We start from the raw sequence: 22,874 nt of genomic DNA on the forward strand, positions 1-22,874 counted from the left end.
AGCACCTGTTTGGAACCCGCACTTGATAAAGCACGTCAAGAAACTAGAGAAAGTACAAAGGTTTGCAACAAGGTTAGTTCCAGAGCTAAGGGGAATGTCCTATGAAGAAAGATTAAGGGAAATCGGCCTGACGACACTGGAGGACAGGAGGGTCAGGGGAGACATGATAACGACATATAAAATACTGCGTGGAATAGACAAGGTGGACAAGGACAGGATGTTCCAGGGAGGGGACACAGAAACAAGAGGCCACAATTGGAAGTTGAAGACACAAATGAGTCAGAGAGATAGTAGGAAGTATTTCTTCAGTCATAGAGTTGTAAGGCAGTGGAATAGCCTAGAAAATGACGTAGTGGAGGCAGGAACCATACACAGTTTTAAGACGAGGTTTGATAAAGCTAGCTCATGGAGCGGGGAGAGAGAGGGTCTAGTAGCAACCGGTGAAGAGGCGGGGCCAGGAGTTAGGACTCGACCCCTGCAACCACAAATAGGTGAGTACAAATAGGTGAGTACACACACACACACACACACACACACACACACACACACACACACACACACACACACACACACAAACACACACACACACACACACTCACACACACACACACACACACAAACAGACAAACACACACACACACTCTCTCTCTCTCCCTCTCTCTCTCCCTCTCTCTCTCCCTCTCTCTCCCTCACTCCCATAACACTATCTCTCACCCTCCTCTCTCTCTATAGGCTTCTCTCTCCATCTCTCCATTTCTCTCTCTCATAGCCTTTTCCCTCGCCCTCCTTTCTCCCTCTCTCTCTCTTTCTCTCCCTCTCCCTCTCCCTCTCTCTACCCTTTCTCTCCCCCCTCACATTTCTCTCTCTCCCCCTTGGTCTTATCCCTCACCCCCATACTCTCTCCTCTCTCTCCCTCTTTCTACCCTTTCTCTCTCCTCTCTCTCCCTCTTTCTACCCTTTCTCTCTCCCCCTCGCACCCTCTCCCTCCTCTAGCCTTCTGTCTGTGGTAATAAAAAAAAAAAAAAAAAAATGGGTGGCCTTAGAGGACGGAAAACCAGAGATCTGGTAGACGAACCAGAGAGGAAAGACTGGGAGTTAGAGCTCCAAAAAAGGGAGGAAGAGTGGGGAAGGAAGATAGTAGAGCTTGGTAAGAAAATGGAGGAGCGGATAGCTGAAGAGTGCAGGAAGTGGGAAGTACAGGTCTTAGCAGCAGAAGCTAGGATACAGTGCTTGGAAGAGAAACTGCAAAGCCTGAAACAGATTAGAGAGACAAATGACAATTCAGATGTGACATCAAGAAATTCAAAGTCAGGCGCAGACAAGGGGACGGTAAGCAACAACGGAGACATGCCATACACGAAGGCCCTATCAGACCCACGTGGGGCCAGGGAAAAGACGATGAGCACACTAAGATCAAACGACAGGTCCGAAGACAATGAAGGTATGCTATATGCAGAGATTCTAACAGCCAACTGCAGTAGCAAGGGACAGCTGGTCAGGTAAGACAGTTCACTGAGAATAGAAGTTTCAGATATGACAGGGACTGAAGGCAAGAACATGTCAATGGAAGGAAATAAAATGCCTCAGAGGAAGCAGATGGAGACTCAGTGGGAGGAGGAAAGGACGAGGTCAGTTTTTGTGTACGGGCTCCAAGAAGCCTAGGGGGACAACTTTGAAGAAATAAAACAGGAGGAGAAAAAAATGATTGAAGGCATCATGAAAACAATAGGGGAGGGCGATATGACCCAGGTGACAAATTTTCAGAGAATTGGGTGGTTTGCGAGTGGAAGGATACGGCCTGTCAGAGTAACTTTCAAGGAAGAATCAGTTCGAACCAGGATTCTGCAAGAGAAAGCAAGACTGAGGGACAAAGAGGGGTACCAGAGAGTATACCTCGACCGCGACAGAACACAAGAAGAAAGGACTACACTGAAAGAGAGGGTACAGAGATGCAAGGAGGAACGAGAAGCAATGACGAATATGAGCAGGACCCAGACACAGGAGGAAGGGCAAACACACCCCACAGAATCTCCCACCAAAAGACTCCAACCGCGACATTCCCAACGCAACTGAGCAACCTATACTACAACCCACTCACTGTTCCCTCTGCCACCAACCCCCATATCACAAACCTCACCCCAACAGCTGTCCCTTATGGGCATTCTGACCCCACCCCCATCAACACAAACCCCACCTACACCACAGCCCCATATAGGCCCCCACCAAGGCTCTCGCTCCCCCAACCCCAATATTCTTGCATGACCACAATGATAGAAAAGAAACTGAAGGTTTGGTACACAAACGCAGATGGAATAACGAATAAACATGAGGAGTGGAACGAAAGAATCAGTGAAAAATCCCCAGACATCATAGCAGTCACAGAAACAAAACTCGCTGAGACAATAACAGACACAATCTTCCCAACAGGATATCAGATCCTGAGGAAAGATAGAAGGAGTAGAGGGGGAGGAGGGGTTGCACTGCTCATAAAACACCAATGGGGATTTGAGGAAATGGAAGGCATGGACATGATTGGAGAAAGAGACTACATTGTAGGTACAATTCAGTCTGGAGAACATAAAGTAGTCATTGGAGTGATGTATAACCCACCACAGAACTGCAGGAGGCCAAGAGAGGAGTACGAAGAAAACAACAGGGTGATGGTGGACACACTGGCTGAGGTGGCAAGAAGAGCTCACTCGAGCAGAGCAAAGTTACTGGTAATGGGCGATTTCAACCACAGGGAGATCGACTGGGAAAACCTGGAGCCACATGGGGGTCCCGAAACATGGAGAGCCAAGATGATAGATGTGGTACTTGAAAACCTCATGCATCAACATGTCAGGGACACAACCAGAGAGAGAGGGGAGGATGAACCAGCAAGACTGGATCTTGTGTTCACCCTGAGCAGTTCAGACATTGAGGACATCACTTACGAGAGGCCCCTTGGAGCTAGCGATCACGTGGTTCTGAGTTTTGACTATATAGTAGAGTTACAAGTGGAGAAGGTAACAGGAACTGAATGGGACAGGCCAAACTATAAAAGGGGGGACTACACAGGTATGAGAAACTTCCTGCAGGAGGTTCAGTGGGACAGAGAAATGGTAGGAAAATCAGTAAACGAGATGATGGAATATGTGGCAACAAAGTGCAAGGAGGCAGAGGAAAGTTTTGTTCCCATGGGAAACAGAAATAATAGGAAGACCAAAACGAGTCCTTGGTTTACCCGAAGGTGTAGGGAGGCAAAAACTAAGTGCAACAGAGAATGGAAAAGGTACAGGAGGCATAGGACCCAGGAAAACAAGGAGATTAGTAGAAGAGCCAGAAACGAGTATGCACAGATAAGGAGGGAGGCCCAGCAACAGTATGAAAACGACATGGCATCGAAAGTCAAATCTGACCCGAAACTGCTGTATAGCCACATTAGGAGGAAGACAACAGTCAAGGACCAGGTGATAAGGCTGAGGAAAGAAGGTGGAGAACTCACAAGAAACGATCAAGAGGTATGTGAGGAGCTCAACACGAGATTTAAGGAAGTATTTACAGTAGAGACAGGAAGGACTCTGGGGGAACAGACCAGATGGGGACACCAGCAAGGAATACACCAACAAGTGTTGGACGACATACATACAGATGAGGAGGAGGTGAAGAAACTGCTAAGGGACATCGATACCTCAAAGGCAATGGGACCGGACAACATCTCCCCATGGGTCCTTAGAGAGGGAGCAGATATGTTGTGCGTGCCACTTACCACAATCTTCAACACGTCCCTGGAAACTGGGCAACTACCTGAGGTATGGAAGACGGCAAATGTAGTTCCCATTTTTAAAAAAGGAGACAGAAAAGAGGGACTAAACTATAGACCTGTGTCACTGACGTGTATAGTATGCAAAATTATGGAGAAGATTATCAGGAGAAGAGTGGTGGAGCACCTGGAACGGAACAAGAGTATAAATGCCAACCAGCACGGATTCACGGAAGGCAAATCTTGTGTCACAAACCTTCTGGAGTTTTATGATAAAATAACAGAAGTAAGACACGAGAGAGAGGGGTGGGTTGATTGCATCTTCTTGGACTGCAAGAAGGCCTTTGACACAGTTCCTCACAAGAGATTAGTGCAGAAGCTAGAGCATCAGGCGCATATAACAGGAAAGCACTGCAATGGATCAGAGAATACCTGACAGGGAGGCAACAACGAGTCATGGTACGTAATGATGTATCACAGTGGGCACCTGTGACGAGCGGGGTACCACAGGGGTCGGTCCTAGGACCAGTGCTATTTTTGGTATATGTGAACGACATGATGGAAGGGTTAGACTCAGAAGTGTCCCTGTTTGCAGATGATGTGAAGTTAATGAGGAGAATTAAATCTGATGAGGACCAGGCAGGACTTCAAAGAGACCTGGACAGACTAGACACCTGGTCCAGCAAATGGTTTCTCGAATTTAATCCTGCCAAATGCAAAGTCATGAAGATAGGGGAAGGGCACAGAAGACCACAGACAGAGTATAGGCTAGGTGGCCAAAGACTGCAAACCTCACTCAAGGAGAAAGACCTTGGGGTGAGTATAACACCGAGCATGTCTCCGGAAGCACACATCAATCAGATAACTGCTGCAGCATATGGGCGCCTGGCAAACCTGAGAACAGCATTCCGATACCTTAGTAAGGAATCATTCAAGACACTGTACACCGTGTATGTCAGGCCCATACTGGAGTATGCAGCACCTGTTTGGAACCCGCACTTGATAAAGCACGTCAAGAAACTAGAGAAAGTACAAAGGTTTGCGACAAGGTTAGTTCCAGAACTAAGGGGAATGTCCTATGAAGAAAGATTAAGGGAAATCGGCCTGATGACACTGGAGGACAGGAGGGTCAGGGGAGACATGATAACGACATATAAAATACTGCGTGGAATAGACAAGGTGGACAAAGACAGGATGTTCCAGGGAGGGGACACAGAAACAAGAGGCCACAATTGGAAGTTGAAGACACAAATGAGTCAGAGAGATAGTAGGAAGTATTTCTTCAGTCATAGAGTTGTAAGGCAGTGGAATAGCCTAGAAAATGACGTAGTGGAGGCAGGAACCATACACAGTTTTAAGACAAGGTTTGATAAAGCTCATGGAGCGGGGAGAGAGAGGGCCCAGTAGCAACCGGTGAAGAGGCGGGGCCAGGAGCTAACACTCGACCCCTGCAACCACAAATAGGTGAGTACAAATAGGTGAGTACACGGGGAATAGACAAGGTGGACAGAGATAGGATGTTCCAGAGAGGGGACACAGGGACAAGGGGTCACAACTGGAAGCTGAAGACTCAGACGAGTCACAGGGACGTTAGGAAGTATTTCTTCAGTCACAGAGTTGTCAGCAAGTGGAATAGCCTAGCAAGTGAAGTAGTGGAGGCAGGAACCATGCATAGTTTTAAGAAGAGGTATGACAAAGCTCAGGAAGCAGAGAGAGAGAGGACCCAGTAGCGATCAGTGAAGAGGCGGGGCCAGGAGCTGAGTCTCGACCCCTGCAACCACAATTAGGTGAGTACACACACAGAGCACACATACAGGCACTACAAAAACCTAACAAAAAAAGGGTGCCCAGAGGGAAAGTCAAAGGCTCATGGGATCAGAGAAAGATGATTCTGGTAAGGAAGAATAGATGGAGCATTGTAAAAAGATGGAACAAGAGTGGGAGAGCAAACTAGGTGAGCTCTCTGTGAAAAAGGAGAAGAGGATGGAGGCAGAGAAGAAGAAATTGAGTTCATAAGCTGAAGCTGGAGAAGCAAGGATACAGGCCCTAGAATATGAGGTAAATATGCTGCAGATGCCATGTCTCCTCTGGGCTATTGCCCAGAGGAGACATGGCATCTGAAGTAGGTACATCCCTATTAAACAAGGAGCCCAGTGGGAAGAAAGAAGACAAGATTTACACTAAGGCCCTATCAGTCCACCACGCAGGGGGAGAGCTGTTATGAGCAGGGATAACAGTAAGTGAGGAGGGAGAAGGTAGAGAAGGTGACAGGTCCCATGCAGAGGCATGACCATGCCACCAAGAGTTACAGGAAAAAATAAGGAAGACAATGGCTATGCACAAATGGGACCCAGAGACACAAAGAGAAAGGCAATGGGAAGAGGAAAGGGACAAGTCAGTGTTTATTCATGGGCTTCAAGAGAGGACACATAATGAAAGACAGTAGAAAGAAAAACAGGAGATTGAAAACATCAACAAACAAATAGGTGAGGAGGATATGACTGAGATAGTAAATTTTTGGAGAATAGGAGGGTACTTGAAGGGAAGAAAATGGCCAGTCAAATTCATTTTCATGACAGAAATGGTGCAGAACAGGATCCTGCAAGAGAAACCAGGGCTGAAGGTATCATCAACATACAAGAGGGTGTTCCTAGACTGCGACAAAACAAGAACAGAATGACAGCAGCTGAGGGAGAAGACACAGAAACGAAAGGGGATAGGAAGAGAGACAAGGACAGAGTCAACAGAGGACTACCAGAGACGAGCAGAGCAACAAGCACAAGCACACACACAACCACCCTCAGAACCCCACAGCCAAACATACTATCCCAACACAAACCACACTCCACAATTACAACCTCCACCCCACAATATGCTGTAGAATCCCACAGCACACTACCAGGCGCCCCACCCTCACAGACCCCCCAGAATACAGTGTTGGAAAGATAAAGGTATGGTACACCAATGCTGATGGAATAACGAATAAGTGGAAGGAGTGGCATAAAAGAATCAAAGAGGCATCACGGGACATCATAGCTCTCACTGAACCCAAGCTCACAGGAATGATAAGAGGTGCCATCTTTCCAAAGGGATATCAGATCCTGAGGAGAGACAGAGGAAACAGATGGGGTGGAGGAATGGCAGTGCTCATCCAAAAAAATGGGATTTGATGAGTTGGAGAGAGGAGGCAGAGGAGAAGCAAGAGACTACGTAATAGGAACACTTCAGTCTGGAGGTCCCAAGGTGGTAATTGCAGTGATGTATAACCCACCACAGAAAAGCAGGAAGTAAGGCAAAAGAATGATGAGAGTAACAGAGCGATGATTGACACACTGTCTGAAGCGGCCAGAAAGGTTCATGTGAGCCGGGCAAAGCTACTGACTGTGGGTGACTTTAATCACAAAGAAATTGACTGGGAGAACTTGGAGCCATATGTGGGCCCAGAAACGTGGAGGGCTAAGATGATTGAGGTGGAACTGGAAAACCCTCATGTGCCAACACATAAGGGACACTTCCAGAGATAGAGAAGAGGATGAACTAGCAAGACTGAGAAGTGCAGTTATTGAGGACATCACATACGAAAGACCCCTCGGGGCCAGAGACTACGTGGTTCCGAGCTTAGAATATATAGTAGAGTTACAAGTGGAGAGGGAAGCAGGAAGGGCAAGACGAACGAAGACAAACTACATGAGAGGAGACTACAGAGGCATGAAGAATTTCCTGCACGAGGTTCAATGGGACAGAGCACTGGCAGGGAAGTCAGTAAGTGAGATGATGGAATATGTGACAACAATGTGCAAGGAAGCTGAGGAGAGGTTTGTAACCAAAGGTAACAGAAATAACGAGGCCAGGATGAGCCTTTGGTTCACTCAAAGGTGTAGAGAGGCCAGAACCAAGTGTGATAGAGAATGGAAGAAGTATAGAAGGCAAAGGTCCCAGAAGAATAAAGAGAGCAATCGTATAGCCAGAAATGAACATGCACAGGTAAGAAGGGAGGCCCAATGGCAATACGAAAATGACATAGCAGCAAAATTGAAATCTGACCAGGTGTTGTACAGCCACATCAGGAGGAAAATAACAGTCACGGACCAGGTAATCAGGCTGAGGAAGGAAGAAGGGGAGATCACAAGAAACGACGACCGAGAAGTATATGAGGAGCTCAACATGAGATTTAAAGTGTTCACAAAGGAAACAGAAGGGATTCTGGAGAGACGGAGAGGTGGGTTAGACGATCAAGTGTTGGACACAATACATACAACAGAGGAGAAAGTGAAGAGGCTGCTAAGTGAGTTAGATACCTCAAAGGGGATGAGGCCGGATAACATCTCTCCATGGGTCCTGAGAGAGGAAGCAGAGGCACTATGTGTGTCATTAACAATCTTCAACGCATCTATCGAAACAGGGCGACAACAAATGTAGTCCTAATTGTTATAAAGAGAGACAGATACGAAGCACTAAACTACTTACCAATGTCAGTGACATGCATAGTATGCAGAGTCATGAAGAAGATTATCAGAAGAGCGGTGGAGCACCTAGAAAGGAATGAGCTTATCAACGACAACCAGCACTGTTTCAGGAATGGGAAATCTGTGTCACAAACCTACTGGAGTTCTATGACAAGGTGACAGCAATAAGATGAGAGAGAGAGGGATGGTTAGACTGCGTTTTCTTGGACTGTAAGAAGGCTTTTGACACAGTTCTACACAAAAGATTAGTGCATAAGCTGGAGGACCAGGAAGGTATAACAGAGAAGGCATTGCAGTGGATCAGGAAATACCTGTCGGGAAGACATCAGCGAGTCATGGTACGTGGCGAGGTGTCAGAGTGGGCGCCTGCGACGATCGGGGTTCCACAAAGGTCAGTCCTAGGACCGGTGCTGTTTCTGGTATATGTAAACGACAGGACGGAAGGATTAGACTCAGATGTGAAGTTGATTAGAAAAATTCAATCGGACGAGGACCAGGCGGAACTACAAAGGGATCTGGACAGGCTGCAGGCCTGGTCCAGAAACTGTCTCCTGGAATTCAACCTCACCTGGTCACAGACCGGGCCGCGGGGGCGTTGACCCCCGAAACTCTCTCCAGGTAAACTCCAGGTAAACTCACCAAGTGCAAAGTCATGAAGATTGGGGAGGGGCAAAGAAGACCGCAGACGGAGTACAGTCTAGGGCCCAGAAACTACAAACCTCACTCAAGGAAAAGGATCTTGGAGTGAGTATAACACCAGGCACATCTCCTGAGGCGCACATCAATCAAATAACTGCTGCAGCATATAGGTGCCTACCAAACCTAAGAATAGCATTCCGACATCTCAATAAGGAATCGTTCATGACCGTGTATGTCAAGCCTATATTGGAGTATGCAGCACCAGTTTGAAACCCACACGTAGCCAAGCATATTAGAAAATTAGAGAAAGTACCGGAGCTAAGGGGCATGTTCTACGTGGAGTGGTTAAAGGAAATCGACCGGACGACACTGTAGGACAGCAGAGACAGGGGGGATATGAAAATGACATAAAATACTGAGAGGAATCGACAAGGTGGACAGAGACAGGATGTTCCAGAGATGGGACACAGTAACAAGGGGTCACAGATGGAAGTTGAAGACTCAGATAAATCACAGGGATGTTAGGAAGTATTTCTTCAGTCACAGAGTTGTCAGGCAGTGGAATAGTCTGGGAAGTGATGCAGTGGAGGCAGGATCTATGCATAGCTTTAAGAAGAGGTATGATAAAGCTCATGGAGCAGGAAGAGTGACCTAGTAGAGACTTGTGAAGAGGCGAGGCCAGGAGCTGTGACTCGACCCATGCAATCACAACTAAGTGGGTACAACTAGGTGAGCACTGACACACACACCCACACACACACACATAAGTACGCATATACAACACGTCTAGTGTCTAATCGACATGTACCTAGAACAAAATGGTAACTAACACACAGACACACACATACACATACACACAATTGTTCTGTACAAACAATACCAGGACGCCCCTCATGATAACGTATCAATAGAAATCCTTCTTCCTCTCTCATTCTTCCTCTCCTCATTCTTCCTTCTCTCATTCTTCCTCCTCCTCCTCTCAGTCGTCATCCTGTCCCTTTCATTCTTCCTTCTCCTCCCCATAACCCCCTCCCACCCCCTTTTGTTTCCTCACTCTTCCCCTCATAGTTGGCCCAGATCCTCCTCTCATGGATCATGAGCTAATGATGAGCTCATAATCCAAGGCACTGGAGCCACCCTTTCTTCCCCCCCCCTTCCTTGGGATGAAGCCTCATCGCTTCCCATTCCGTCGGGAACTGTATACCCCCGTACGGATTTAGCGCTTCCCTCCATAACACTACTCATGGTAATGACTGCCCTTCCCCCATCGCTTATCTTTCTCCCTCTCCTTCCCCTCTTCCCCTCTCCCACTCCTCCCCTCCCCCTCCACCCACTTTCTCCCTCTTCAGTCAGATAATGGGAGTCCGAAGCGATATCAGTACCACCTATACCACTGACAGCAGTACCACCGTTGCCACTGACAGCAGTACCACCGTTGCCACTAACAGCAGTGTCAGCTACGAAAGGAGGGCGCGAACAGCAGCCGTGGAACACTAACAGCTGTAGCAACAGCAGCAGCAGCGGCAACAAGATTTCAACCAGCATCAACAGCTACAATACCAATCGTAATAGTACGAGCAGCAGTACCAACAGCTGTAGTAGCAATAACAGTGACAGGAACAGCTGAAACAGTACAAGCAGCAGGAGCAGTATCAGTCTCACCAGTACAAGTAGCAGCAACAGCAGCAACATCCGCAACAGCACAACGGGAACACAGTCACAAGCAGCAATAACAAGAACAATATCAGCAGCAACACCATCAACAGTAGCAACGGTAGGAGGAGTAACAGTAGCAACAGCAGCATCACAGACAACAGTCTTCCTCCATGTGCATTTGGATCTGCGCCTTCGTCGTCTTCGGGAGCTGCTTGTAAGTGCTTGAAGGTAAGCTTTGGGAGCTGCTTGTAAGTGCTTCAATTGTTATAATCATGGGGAGCGCTAACCCCGTAGGATTATACAGCGCCTATGCGGGGCTATGGAATGCATTCAGGCTCAGTTCAGGGAACTGGAGCACAGATCCAATTCCCTAGATCAAGAGCCCCTCACCAGCGTCAACGAAACTCCCTTGAGGGTTAAGTGCTTGAAGGTAAGCTTTGGGAGCTGCTTTTAAGTGCTTGAAGGTAAGCTTTGGGAGCTGCTTGTAAGTGCTTGAAGGTAAGCTTTGGGAGCTGCTTGTAAGTGCTTGAAGGTAAGCTTTGGGAGCTGCTTGTAAGTGCTTGAAGGTAAGCTTTGGGAGCTGCTTGTAGGTGCTTGAAGGTAAGCTTTGGGAGCTGCTAGTAAGAGATTGAAGGTAAGTTTAGGGAGCTGCTTGTAAGTGCTTGAAAGTAAAGTTTTTGGTGTCCCTCAGTAATGCAAATCTCTCGATGTCTGGTATCGTTTTGTAATCGTTATTTGGTATCATTATGTCTTCGTTATTTAGTCTTGCTAAGTCCTCGTTGTTTGGTTTCATGTCCTCTTTGTTTGGTCTCGTTATGACCTCGTAGTTTGATATCTTAACCTTTCACAATATTAGTTTCATTTCAGGAAAAAATATGAATGTTGTAATATTCAAAATTCATGACTTTATATGTCTCTTGTAAATATAGAATATCCCTGGGGTCTCTTTATTGTCTATGGAAAGCTCAGACCACAACATCTTGCATCTAAAATTAAAACATTATGCTGTCATAGGTGACTCACTCTCGTACTTAGACCTACTTTATCAACAGACACCACCGTCATGGTTTCATCAGTGACATAGCCTCTGGGCAGTACCCTTGACACTCTCATATCCCTCATCTATATCATTGGCCTTCCTAATGCACCTCAGAAACTTACGCGGGCTCTGTTTGCAAATAACTCAACTTCTGTCATCTACCATCCAGATCCGGGTTTTCTCGACAACTTTGTAAATTTCTAGCTCGTAAAGATATATCCTTGGTTAATGACCAAGAGACTCGTAATATCAACAAGATTTTTTATATAATGTTTGGGAGCAAAGCTAAAAATGTACAAGTGAATATATTATAGGTATACGTTGTATATGTACTTGTAGAATGTCAGGGGAACGCCTTCCGCCTGAACAAAAGAATGGAAAAATAAATAATGAACAACTTAATAGATAAAAACTCTGATCATTTTCTAATGATTTTAATTAAAAATATAATATAAATTGGCCGCTGTGGTTCCAGTAGAATGTTGGGACAGGAGTATCTTATGCCCAGGATGATCTTCTGATGATGTTTTAGAAGAAATAGGGTTGGTTATCCTGGGTGGCGGTGTTCGTCCGATGTTCTGGAATTCCTGTCACAATTCGGTCGTAGTACCACAATTCAGATTTCAGAGGTGAGGAGTTGTAATGTCCCACTATTTCCTGTACACAGGAATTTTGCTCCAATTAACTAGCGTGTACCTTTGCTGACCACGCCAGTAGCAGAGCTGATCAGAAGAGTGAAGGTGAGTGCTTTTCCAAACTTCAACCCACACCAGAAGTAGAAATTAAAGCAAATCAGACCAGAGGAACTCCAGGATCTGAAGTTTAGCCTCAACCCGCTAGATGGTAGTGCGGGCAGTAACACGCTAATGGTTCCTGGATGTCTGAACAACCATAACCTCCACTTTTTAAGGGCTTTTCCCTCACATAGAAATATTATTATTATTATTATTATTATTATTATTATTATTATTATTATTATTATTATTATTATTATTATTATAGAAAATAATACATTTATTACTAGACATGATGAAGAGGAAAATATTCTTAGTTTTACACCTTGATCGCAATTTAAAATTCAGCGCAAACATCTGGTACATGCCCAAGGTCTTCAGAACAATGAGCATCTTATCCAAAATACGTTACTATGTGTCTCACCCAACATTGCTTACTCTGAAATACTCTCTGAGCCATCCTTACCTCGATTACAGTATTCGTGCCTGGGGATCTTCAACAGCTGTTCGGATGATTCAAATTCAAATTCTAATTCAAAGTTTATTCTCTATAAAGATTACAATGTTGAATTTACAGAATTTGGTTATTGTGTGGTTTACATGTAGTTAAATAATGATTACAGAGTGTACCACTAGAACACCTAGCATGGCTAGGCATTTCGGGCAGACTTAGTTTAATTCTTTATTTTAAAATATTGCAAATTATGAGGTAAGTTGGTATTATGGCTAAGTGACTAAATACTAGTTTGTGAGTTTAGCAATGTGAATGCTTTTGTTTTGGCACAGTACATAGTTTCAGTATTGGAGTATCATAGGATTCATTATTTTAAGATTGAGATTAATATTTCTGTTTATGGTCAAATGAGTGAGTGAGTGTAAGTGTGAACCACCAGGTGGTATTCGTGTAGTTAGTTGACGGGGTGTATCAGGGAGATAAGATGTTTTCTAATGGTAGTTTTGAAGGTGATGAATGTGTCTGCAGTTATAGAGTTCTCAGGTAGGGTATTCCAGATTTTAGGGCCTTTGACATACATTGAATTTTTGTAAAGGTTTAGTCGGACACGGGGAATGTCGTAGAGATGTTTGTGTCTGGTGTTATGCCTGTGGGTTCTGTCACAACTATCAAGAAAGCGTTTTAAGTCAAGGTTGATATTAGAGTTTAAGGCCCTGTAGATGTAGATTGCACAGTAGTAAGTGTGGATGTACTGAACTGGGAGTAAGTTTAGGTCTATGAAGAGTGGGGGGGTGTGTTGCCAGGGATGGGATTTAGTGATTATTCTTACTGCAGCTTTTTGTTGGGTTATTATTGGCTTTAGGTGTGTTGCTGCAGTTGATCCCCAAGCACAAATAGCATAGGTGAGGTATGGATAAATAAGTGAGTGGTATAGTGTGAGAAGGGCATTTTGCGGCACGTAGTATCATATCTTGGAGAGGATCCCAACCATTTTGGATACTTTTTTGGCTATATGCTGGATATGGTTGTTGTCAAGGTATAAGCCTAGGAATTTTCCCCATTATTTCTGGTAATTAGAGTGTTGTCAATCTTAATGTTAATTTGTGCATCTCCTGCTCTGCTACCAAACATAATATAGTAGGTTTTGTCAGTGTTAAGCATAAGTTTATTGGCTGTCATCCAAGTCGATATTTTAATCAGCTCCTCATTCACAATGGTGTTGAGGGTGGCAAGATTAGGGTGAGAGATGACATAAGTCGTGTCATCAGCAAAGAGAATGGGTTTCAGGTGTTGGGATACGTTTGGAAGGTCATTGATGTATATGAGGAAGAGCAGGGGACCAAGAACACTTCCCTGCGGAACTCCAGTATCAAGTGGCCGTGTTGCTGATGCTGTGTCTTTAATGGTGACGTACTGATACCTATTAGTAATGTAAGATTTGAAATAAGCAAGCGCATGGCCTCTTATACTGTAGTGATCAAGTTTGTGGAGTAGGATGTCGTGGTCTACTGTGTCAAAAGCTTTTCTTAGGTCAATAAAAATTCCTAGTGGATATTCCTTATTTTACAATGCTGTGTAAAGCAGATCTAGCATTTTTATGATTGCATTATTAGTGCTTTTATTTTTTCTGAATCCAAATTGGCAGGGGTTGAGTATGTTTTGAGCCGTTATAAATGAATACAGTCTCCTGTGCACGAGTTTCTCAAAGATTTTGGATAGCAATGGTAAGTTAGATATTGGCCTATAGTTGTTTAAGTCTGTAGGGTCACCACCTTTATGTATTGGTGTAACCCTTGCCATCTTGAGTAGTTTCGGGAAGGTGCTAGTCTCTAGTGACTTGTTAAAAAGTAATGAAATAGCATGCGAAAGGACATGGGCCGCTCGCTTGTACAGTAATGGTGGGACATGAGACAGATTCCCCAAGTTATTTTTAAGTGACTTTATGATCTCAATGACTTCCGTGGGCTCAGTTGGTGCAAGATAGAAGGAATTAGGGAAATTCCCATCATCTAGGTAGTCCCCGGCATGGGCATTGGTATGTGGGATTTTACTGGCGAGATTAGATCCTATGTTTGAGAAGAAGTCGTTTATCTTGTTAGCTGTGTCAGTGGGATGTAGTGGTGTTTCATTAGGTTTAGTTAGGACAATAATCTTGATTTTTCTCAGTTTGTGGGTCCCTAGAATCTGAGAGAGTGTTTTCCAGGTCTTTTTTATATCTCCTCTAGTGTCTGTGAATCTACTGGAGTAGTATAGTTGTTTGGCTTTCTTTATTACTTTGGTGAGAGCTGATGAATAGTGTTTAAGAGTATCTTTGTGTATTAAGCCCTGTCTATATTGCTTTTCATATTGGTGTTTCTTGTCAATGGATTTCAGAATGGTGCTGGTTAGCCATGGGCAACCAAGCCGTTTGTTTGTGATCTGTTTCGTTTTTATAGGACAATGTTTGTTGTATAGTCTAAGTAATTTGTTAAGAAAAATGTCTGTCCAGTCATCAATACCATTGGCCTTGGAGAATTCTGTAGGCCAATCAACAATCTCTAGGTCAGCTGTGAACTTCCTTACTGAGGCCTCGTCATGGAGTCTAAATGAGACTTTGTTGTATTCAAGTGGTGGTTTACTAATGTTTGTCAGGAGGAAGGTAGGGTAGTGGTCTGTAGTGCTATCTGTGATTATCCCTGATTTAAGGGGGGGCTAGTATATTGGTCCATATGTGGTCTATTATGGTTGCACTTGTCTCAGTGAGCCTGGTTGGTTTAGTTATTGTTGGTATGAGAAGTGTGTTGTTCATATTGTTGATGAAATCAGTTACAGGCTGATCATCTAGTAAGCCAAGGTTGATGTTGAAGTCTCCAGCTAAGAGAAGGTGGTGCTTATTCATTTGTCTGTTTGTTATTATTGACTTTAATTTCTCACTGAAATTTGGGATGTTTGTGTGAGGTATCCGGTAAATGGCACCGATTGTTATAGGCGTCTTAAGGTTTTTTACAGTAAAATTAGCAAAAATGTATTCCCCATATTCATCACTAAAGCAAGTGGTGCTAAGACAAGATAATTGGTTAGAGTAATAGATTGCAATACCACCCCCAACTTGGTTTGGTCTGCAGTTGTGAATTGCTGTGTATCCTGGTAGAGGGTAGATATCTATTGTGTCCTGCTTAAGCCAGGTCTCAGTAAGAATAATGCAGGAGAAGGGTGTCTTTAGTGATTCAAGGAGTGCTAGGAGGTCATCATAGTGTTTGCTTAAGGACCTGATGTTGTAGTTAAGTACTGATAGACTTTTAGCATTGTTTAGGATAGTGGTGGCTTGTGATGCTGTGTAATAAAGGCAGTTACTTTCCAATAGGTTTTGATTGGGTGTCAGATTATGGAGGTTTAGATCAGGGTCAACGTGATCAATCATCTTCTAGGTTTAAATTATGGTTATTTATATCCTGAGTTGTGTGTTGAGTTCTAGTACTGATATCTGTAGTGGTAGGAAGTTTGGACAAGTATATAGCTAGAGTATTTTGGTCATGTAGAGTATAGTCACTACTACACATAATGAAGTTGATGTTGTCTATGTGTTGTGCTGGAATGAACTAAAGTACAACTAGGTATAAACTAGTAATATAAAAATACAAATTAAAAATAGAACAAGACTCTCACTTGTAATTGCACTAAGGTCTAATAATGACTTTTGTGGAGTCTATGTTTTGAGCTAGAATGAGCTAAAGTACAATAGGTTTAATCTAATAATATAAAAGTACAAATTAAAAATAGCACTAGTCTCTCACTAGTAATTGCACTATGGTCTAATATAGTGAATTTGGTATTGACTATGTATTGAGTTAGAATGAGCTATGGTACAACTGAATTTAATCTAATAATATAAAAATACAAATTAAAAATAACACCAGTCTCTCACTAGTAATTGCACTATGGTCTAATATAGTGAATTTGGTATTGACTATGTATTGAGCTAGAAAGAGCTATAGTACAACTAGGTTTAGTCTAATAATATAAAAATACAAATTACAAATAGCACCAGTCTCTCACTAGTAATTGCACTATGGTCTAGTATAGTGAATTTGGTATTGACTATGTATTGAGCTAGAATGAGCTAGAGTAAAAACTGTGATTAATCTAATAATATAATAAAGGAACAAGACTCTCAATTGTAATTGCACTAAGGTCTTATATAAGTTGTTTACAAGAATTTGAGTATACTTAGATTTAAATTGACAGGATAAAATACACAAATTAAGGTAGCAAAATAATAATAAAAAAAAATGATAAAAATAAAAATGGCAATGACTTGGTTATAATATGCTAGTAAGATGGTAGACAGGATAATATAAAAGTTGTAGTTGAAAATACTAGGTTAAAAAGTATGGAATAAAAATGGTCAATAAAAGAAGTTTACAATAAGTTTGATCAATATAGTTTAAAGTAAAATTGGGCAATAATAGGGATTTAGAATAAAATTGGGCAATTGAGTATTTTTTAAAGTGAGGTAGAATTATTGAAGACAAGTTATGGTTAGTTTATAATAAAATAATATGGAACAGTGATGTGGTAAGTTGTAAAAAAGGAGATAGATTCTGTAGATATTAAACACAATTAAGACTATGAGGTAGAATGGTCGTTGAATACAACAATGACAATTAAAAGTAGTTGGGGTATTAGAATTTTAGGGGGGCACAAATTTATGACAATATAACACTAACTGTGGACTATGGGTATTATCTGCACTTGACCTGGCTACACTTGTTGAATAGTTGATTTTTTCGGTGTTTTCTTGCTGGCCTTGGTGCTGTTTCCTCTTAGATTGCGCCTCATAATACTACAGGAATTGTTGTAGTTAAGAAGAAGTTGTAGTTATACAAAGCTTAGGGTTACGTTGTTCGGCTGGCAGCGGGGTGTTGCTTTCGGTTTGTGGGCAGTCTTCCTTTGATCTCTATTATTTTCGATTTGTAGGTTTCACTGTTGGTAATCTTTGGTCATTCTGGGTGCTACGTTGGGTAGTGCAGTTTTGCTTGTAACTAGGTCATCATAGGAGCATTGGTAGCTCTGATAGTTGGAGAAAAGTACGGAGCTTGGAAGTCGCTGCTGCCGCTGCCGCTTTGTATACAGGTCAGTACTCAACCAGGTGCCAGATAACACACTATCTCACTCTTAAAATATTTGATCTAATTCATCATACAAGACATTCACTTTTACTACTCTCCTTACTAGAAAATCCTAGAGGGACTAGTACCGAACTTGCACACGAAAATCACTCACTACGAAAGCAAAAGACTTGGCAGACGATGCACCATCCCCCCAATGAAAAGCAGGGGTGTCACTAGCACGTTAAGAGACCATACAATAAGTGTCAGGGGCCCGAGACTGTTCAACTGCCTCCCAGCACACATAAGGGGGATTACCAACAGACCCCTGGCAGTCTTCAAGCTGGCACTGGACAAGCACCTAAAGTCAGTTCCGGATCAGCCGGGCTGTGGCTCGTATGTTGGTTTGCGTGCAGCCAGCAGCAACAGCCTGGTTGATCAGGCTCTGATCCACCAGGAGGCCTGGTCTCAGACCGGGCCGCGGGGGCGTTGACCCCCGGAACTCTCTCCAGGTAAACTCCAGGTATAGAGAACAATCAGCTCAAATATAAATCCAACTCTGAAATTCTTTCCAGAGCTGCAATAGCACTCACAGAATACAAGAAACAAATACCTTTGTAACGTTCCCTGTGTTCAACAGAACTTGAGTACGAACTCGGTGCTCTGAGACAAAAAAAAATCTGGAACTCACTACCAGAAGATTTCCAAAAATTTCCCGTCTGCAAACCACTTTAAATACATTGTTAAAAATCCCCTTCTCAGCCTCGAGTGATTCATAATTATAGTATATTATGTTAAATACGTCTATTGCAAGGTATCAAGTGAGCATTCATCCAGTATTCATCCTTATGTGCCATTTGTCTCCACTATTCTTAATAAATGGTTATAATTATAACCTTAATTTTTAAAGGGGTGGACCGGTAAGCCAATGAAAGGCCTCGGTCAGATGACCAAAAGTTCCAGCTGCAGGTCCTCAAATGACTAACACCCGCGTCAGGAAACACTTGTTTGTTTCCTGACAAAACTTACCTAACTTCTTCTACGCCCATAAACTGTACCATTCTGTTACAATCGTTTAATTCTCACGCAGTTATTGTAACAATCATGAGTCATTACTTACTATAATCATCGTACTTATTTTCCTATATTAATATATTTTAATTGACTTGCCTTGAACATCTGCGTAATCTAACTGTTCCTTAAACTATTTTAATATATGTATGAATAGAAGAATGATGGGGAAACTGATGGACAGAAAGAGGTACGTGGATTGACAGTCATTATGATTCGTATTGATGAGTAAGACACATGTACAGGGTAACGGTTCGATCCTTCCCGTCCATCTCATTGTTTATTCATTGACAGTCATTATGATTCGTATTGATGAGTAAGACACATGTACAACAGTTGAGTGTCCTTATTATTGAAAGGCTTCGTCTACGTAGTAGGCTTCATCTGTCATATAAAGAGGAATGTATCGTAAGCAGCAGTAGTGGCAAGGTAAATATTCCCTAATGTTGTACATATATTATATTCATAAACTTGTCGGTATTTTACGCCATTTTCAACAGACTCTTATTGAGTTTATAACTGCAAATGTTGAGGCTGAAGTCTTGTTTAGAAGAAGATGAGAACTGCTTCATAAAAAATTTCAAAACATTTTGCTTCGGAATCATCCCAAGAAAATATATTTAGTGCAGTGAAATCTTCACTTCTCAAGTATCATTTTACCACATAAGATACTGCTTAGTTTTAGCTAAAGAGAAACTATTAAATTATATTCAAGTAGCCATAAATGGGGTGAAATCAGTAGGGGACTAGTTACCAGTGGCGTGCCACAAGGCTTAGTGTTGGGACCCATGTTGTTCACAATGCACATAAACGACATAAATGAGGGAATAAATATTGGTATAAGTAATTTTCACGGATAAATACTGATGAGGACACTACAGGGCTTCAAAAATGACCTGGATAGGTTGATGTTGTGGTCCTAGAAGTGGTAGATGTAGTTCAATATGGACAAATATAAAGTTGTAATTCTAGGAAAATAAAATAACTATGGAATCTGAAAGCTCTTAACCAAACTGAATGTGAAAAAGATGTAAGAGTTTAGGCTAACAGAAATTTAAAGCCAATAAAGCTAATAGAATTCTTGGTTTCATATCAGAGAGTGTATATAATGGAAGTCCTCACACAGGATATATACACTGAGATGTGTATTTCTCTCAGTGTACAAATGTTGCGAATTTACTCGAGTCTCTGTTTTAGGGATTAAAGTATTCTTGTCTGCTTTTGAAAAGGTTACGTGGAGCCTTAATGACCCTAGTCCAGTCAGTGGTCTTGTAGCATCATTAACCAACCAGCCTCGCCAAGTTCTGAGATTATACTGTACCCTCGATTATCTTTAGCGAGGCTTCATTTACATTATGCTGCTCAGTTTCGATCCCCATATTCCAGAAAGGACATAAATACACTGGAAAGCATGCAGAGGAGGATGACGAAGTTGATGCCCTATATCAGAAACTTTTCCTACGAAGATAGGCACTGGCACTGAATATGTACACTCTGGAAAGACGTAGAATTGGGGTACATATAACTGAGATGTACAAATGGAAAAGAGGAATTATTAATAAAGAAGATATAAAATCTGCTAAAAATATCTAACCAATACAAGACTTGAAACAATGTATTCACACTGGAAAAAACTACATTTAGAAAGAATATACAGTAGGTACATATCGTTAGCAAGTGAGTTGAGTAGAACAAATTCACAGGCACCATCAATGAGGCGAGAGCTTCGGTTAAAATTATATATAAATTGAACAACTAAATGAGTGGGTGGGTGAGAACTGAACTAATAATAATAATAATAATAATAATAATAATAATAATAATAATAATCTTTATTTCTGCAAGTGCTTGTGCAAGGTGCACAGACCTAGCTGACATCAATGACATACTACTGTACAGAAAGCCGCTTGTTATGCAGAGCATTTCGGTCAAATTAGGTCAATGTTATCCCAGGATGCGATCCACACCAGTCGAATAACACCCAGGTACCCATGTTACTGATAGGTGAATATGGACAGGTGTCTTAAGGAAACACGTCCTAATGTTTCCACCCGTACCAGCTCCCCATGATTGTAATTGTAATCCACCCGTACCGGCTCCCCATGATTGTAATTGTAATCCACCCGTACCGGCTCCCCATGATTGTAATTGTAATCCACCCGTACCAGCTCCCCATGATTGTAATTGTAATCCACCTGTACCAGCTCCCCATGATTGTAATTGTAATCCGCCCGTACCAGCTCCCCATGATTGTAATTGTAATCCGCCCGTACCAGCTCCCCATGATTGTAATTGTAATCCACCCGTACCAGCTCCCCATGATTGTAATTGTAATCCACCCGTACCAGCTCCCCATGATTGTAATTGTAATCCACCCGTACCAGCTCCCCATGATTGTAATTGTAATCCGCCCGTACCGGCTCCCCATGATTGTAATTGTAATCCACCCGTACCAGCTCCCCATGATTGTAATTGTAATCCACCCGTACCGGCTCCCCATGATTGTAATTGTAATCCACCCGTACCAGCTCCCCATGATTGTAATTGTAATCCACCCGTACCAGCTCCCCATGATTGTAATTGTAATCCACCCGTACCGGCTCCCCATGATTGTAATTGTAATCCACCCGTACCAGCTCCCCATGATTGTAATTGTAATCCACCCGTACCAGCTCCCCATGATTGTAATTGTAATCCACCCGTACCAGCTCCCCATGATTGTAATTGTAATCCACCCGTACCAGTTCCCCATGATTGTAATTGTAATCCACCCGTACCAGCTCCCCATGATTGTAATTGTAATCCACCCGTACCAGCTCCCCATGATTGTAATTGTAATCCACCCGTACCGGGGATCAACACACGGACCTCAGTGTGTTAGTTGAGTGCTCTACCAATCGAGCTATGGGACACTGCCTACCATATGCCAATAGGCCTACCGCGGCATTCGTTCTTATTTTCTCATTACAGTTGAGGAATGTTGACAACAGGGAAACAAAAGCTAACATCACAATAAAAACTGCATTGGAGAGATAATGATCAGTCCCGGATTTCCATGGCGCTGATTAAATGTGATATGAACAAATATGTCGTATATCTTAAAAGCCTTACAGTCCTAAGCACAGAATATAGATATTTCTAGATACATTATCAGTGGGTGAAGAACAGACACGTTGATGAGCAAGCAGAACAACGTTGTCTTCACCGCAGTGTCTGTGGTACACCAGTGAGCGACTCGACTCTGGTCAATATTGTAGATGCTACAATTCCTTTTAAGAATATAGCACAAAAATTCTCATAAGAGAAATATTACTTGTGATAATCATCCAGACACATGTGCAACAGTTGGGTATCTTTGTAGTTGAAATGTTTTTTCCACACAGTCAAATACAGAGGCAGCAGCAGGAGTTGTAGTGACAAGAAGATGATGTAATCAGTCCATCAACTTTGGAGAAACAGTATTTGAGGTGGTCAGTCCTTCAGAATGGAGAAGAGTTCATCTCCATGGTGTGGAACGACATGAAGCTCAAGTTCATCAGGTTGATGCAAGTTTTCCAGGACGGGTCCTGGCCCGGGTCTTCTCCATGTGGTGACCAGGCAGTGACTCCCGAAGAAGTGTCACAGTTGGTACAACTGATGTACCTCTTATAGCCCTATGGCGGGGGCAGCCCTATGACAAGGGCACGGTGAGTATTCTGCAGGTGAAGCATGAGAATAGAATCTTAAGTACTGTCGAAGGTGAGGTGAAAGATGTCGAAGACGTTGCGGAGGACGGTATTCACTAAAGACGGAAGACACTCGCTGAAAAGTGCAATAAAACTGAAGGAGAGGCCTTCCCCAGCTTAGATGCTGAGGAAGAGCTCTTAATCCAAGGGCCTTTCAAGGGGTACGTTGATGCTATTGAAGGTACCAAGAAATTCATGATAGTGTATTATCCTCCAGTAACTGTATGATCCTAATACGTTTAGCTCTTCTGCGTAAAT

General features: G+C 42.9%; 1 protein-coding gene across 4 annotated transcripts in view; it reads left to right on the forward strand.

The window, feature by feature from the left end:
* LOC128706525 (uncharacterized) overlaps positions 1-22,874 on the forward strand; it is a 138,630-nt gene that overhangs the window by 16,206 nt on the left and 99,550 nt on the right. The window contains exon 1 of one of the 4 annotated variants that reach the window (XM_053801430.2): positions 10,221-10,734. The exons of 1 other annotated variant lie outside the window; for it this stretch is intronic. Coding sequence is in view for 1 of the 3 variants with exons in the window: in XM_053801428.2 (XP_053657403.2) it covers positions 10,677-10,720 (44 nt within the window). In the remaining 2 variants the exon portion in view is untranslated. Of the gene's footprint in view, positions 1-10,220; positions 10,735-11,042; positions 11,073-22,874 lie in introns of those variants that run through there. 2 more of the 4 variants (XM_053801428.2, XM_053801431.2) reach the window with 2 other exon arrangements.

The sequence above is a fragment of the Cherax quadricarinatus genome, chromosome 3 (genome assembly GCF_038502225.1).
Source record: "Cherax quadricarinatus isolate ZL_2023a chromosome 3, ASM3850222v1, whole genome shotgun sequence".
NCBI classification, from domain to species: domain Eukaryota; kingdom Metazoa; phylum Arthropoda; class Malacostraca; order Decapoda; family Parastacidae; genus Cherax; species Cherax quadricarinatus.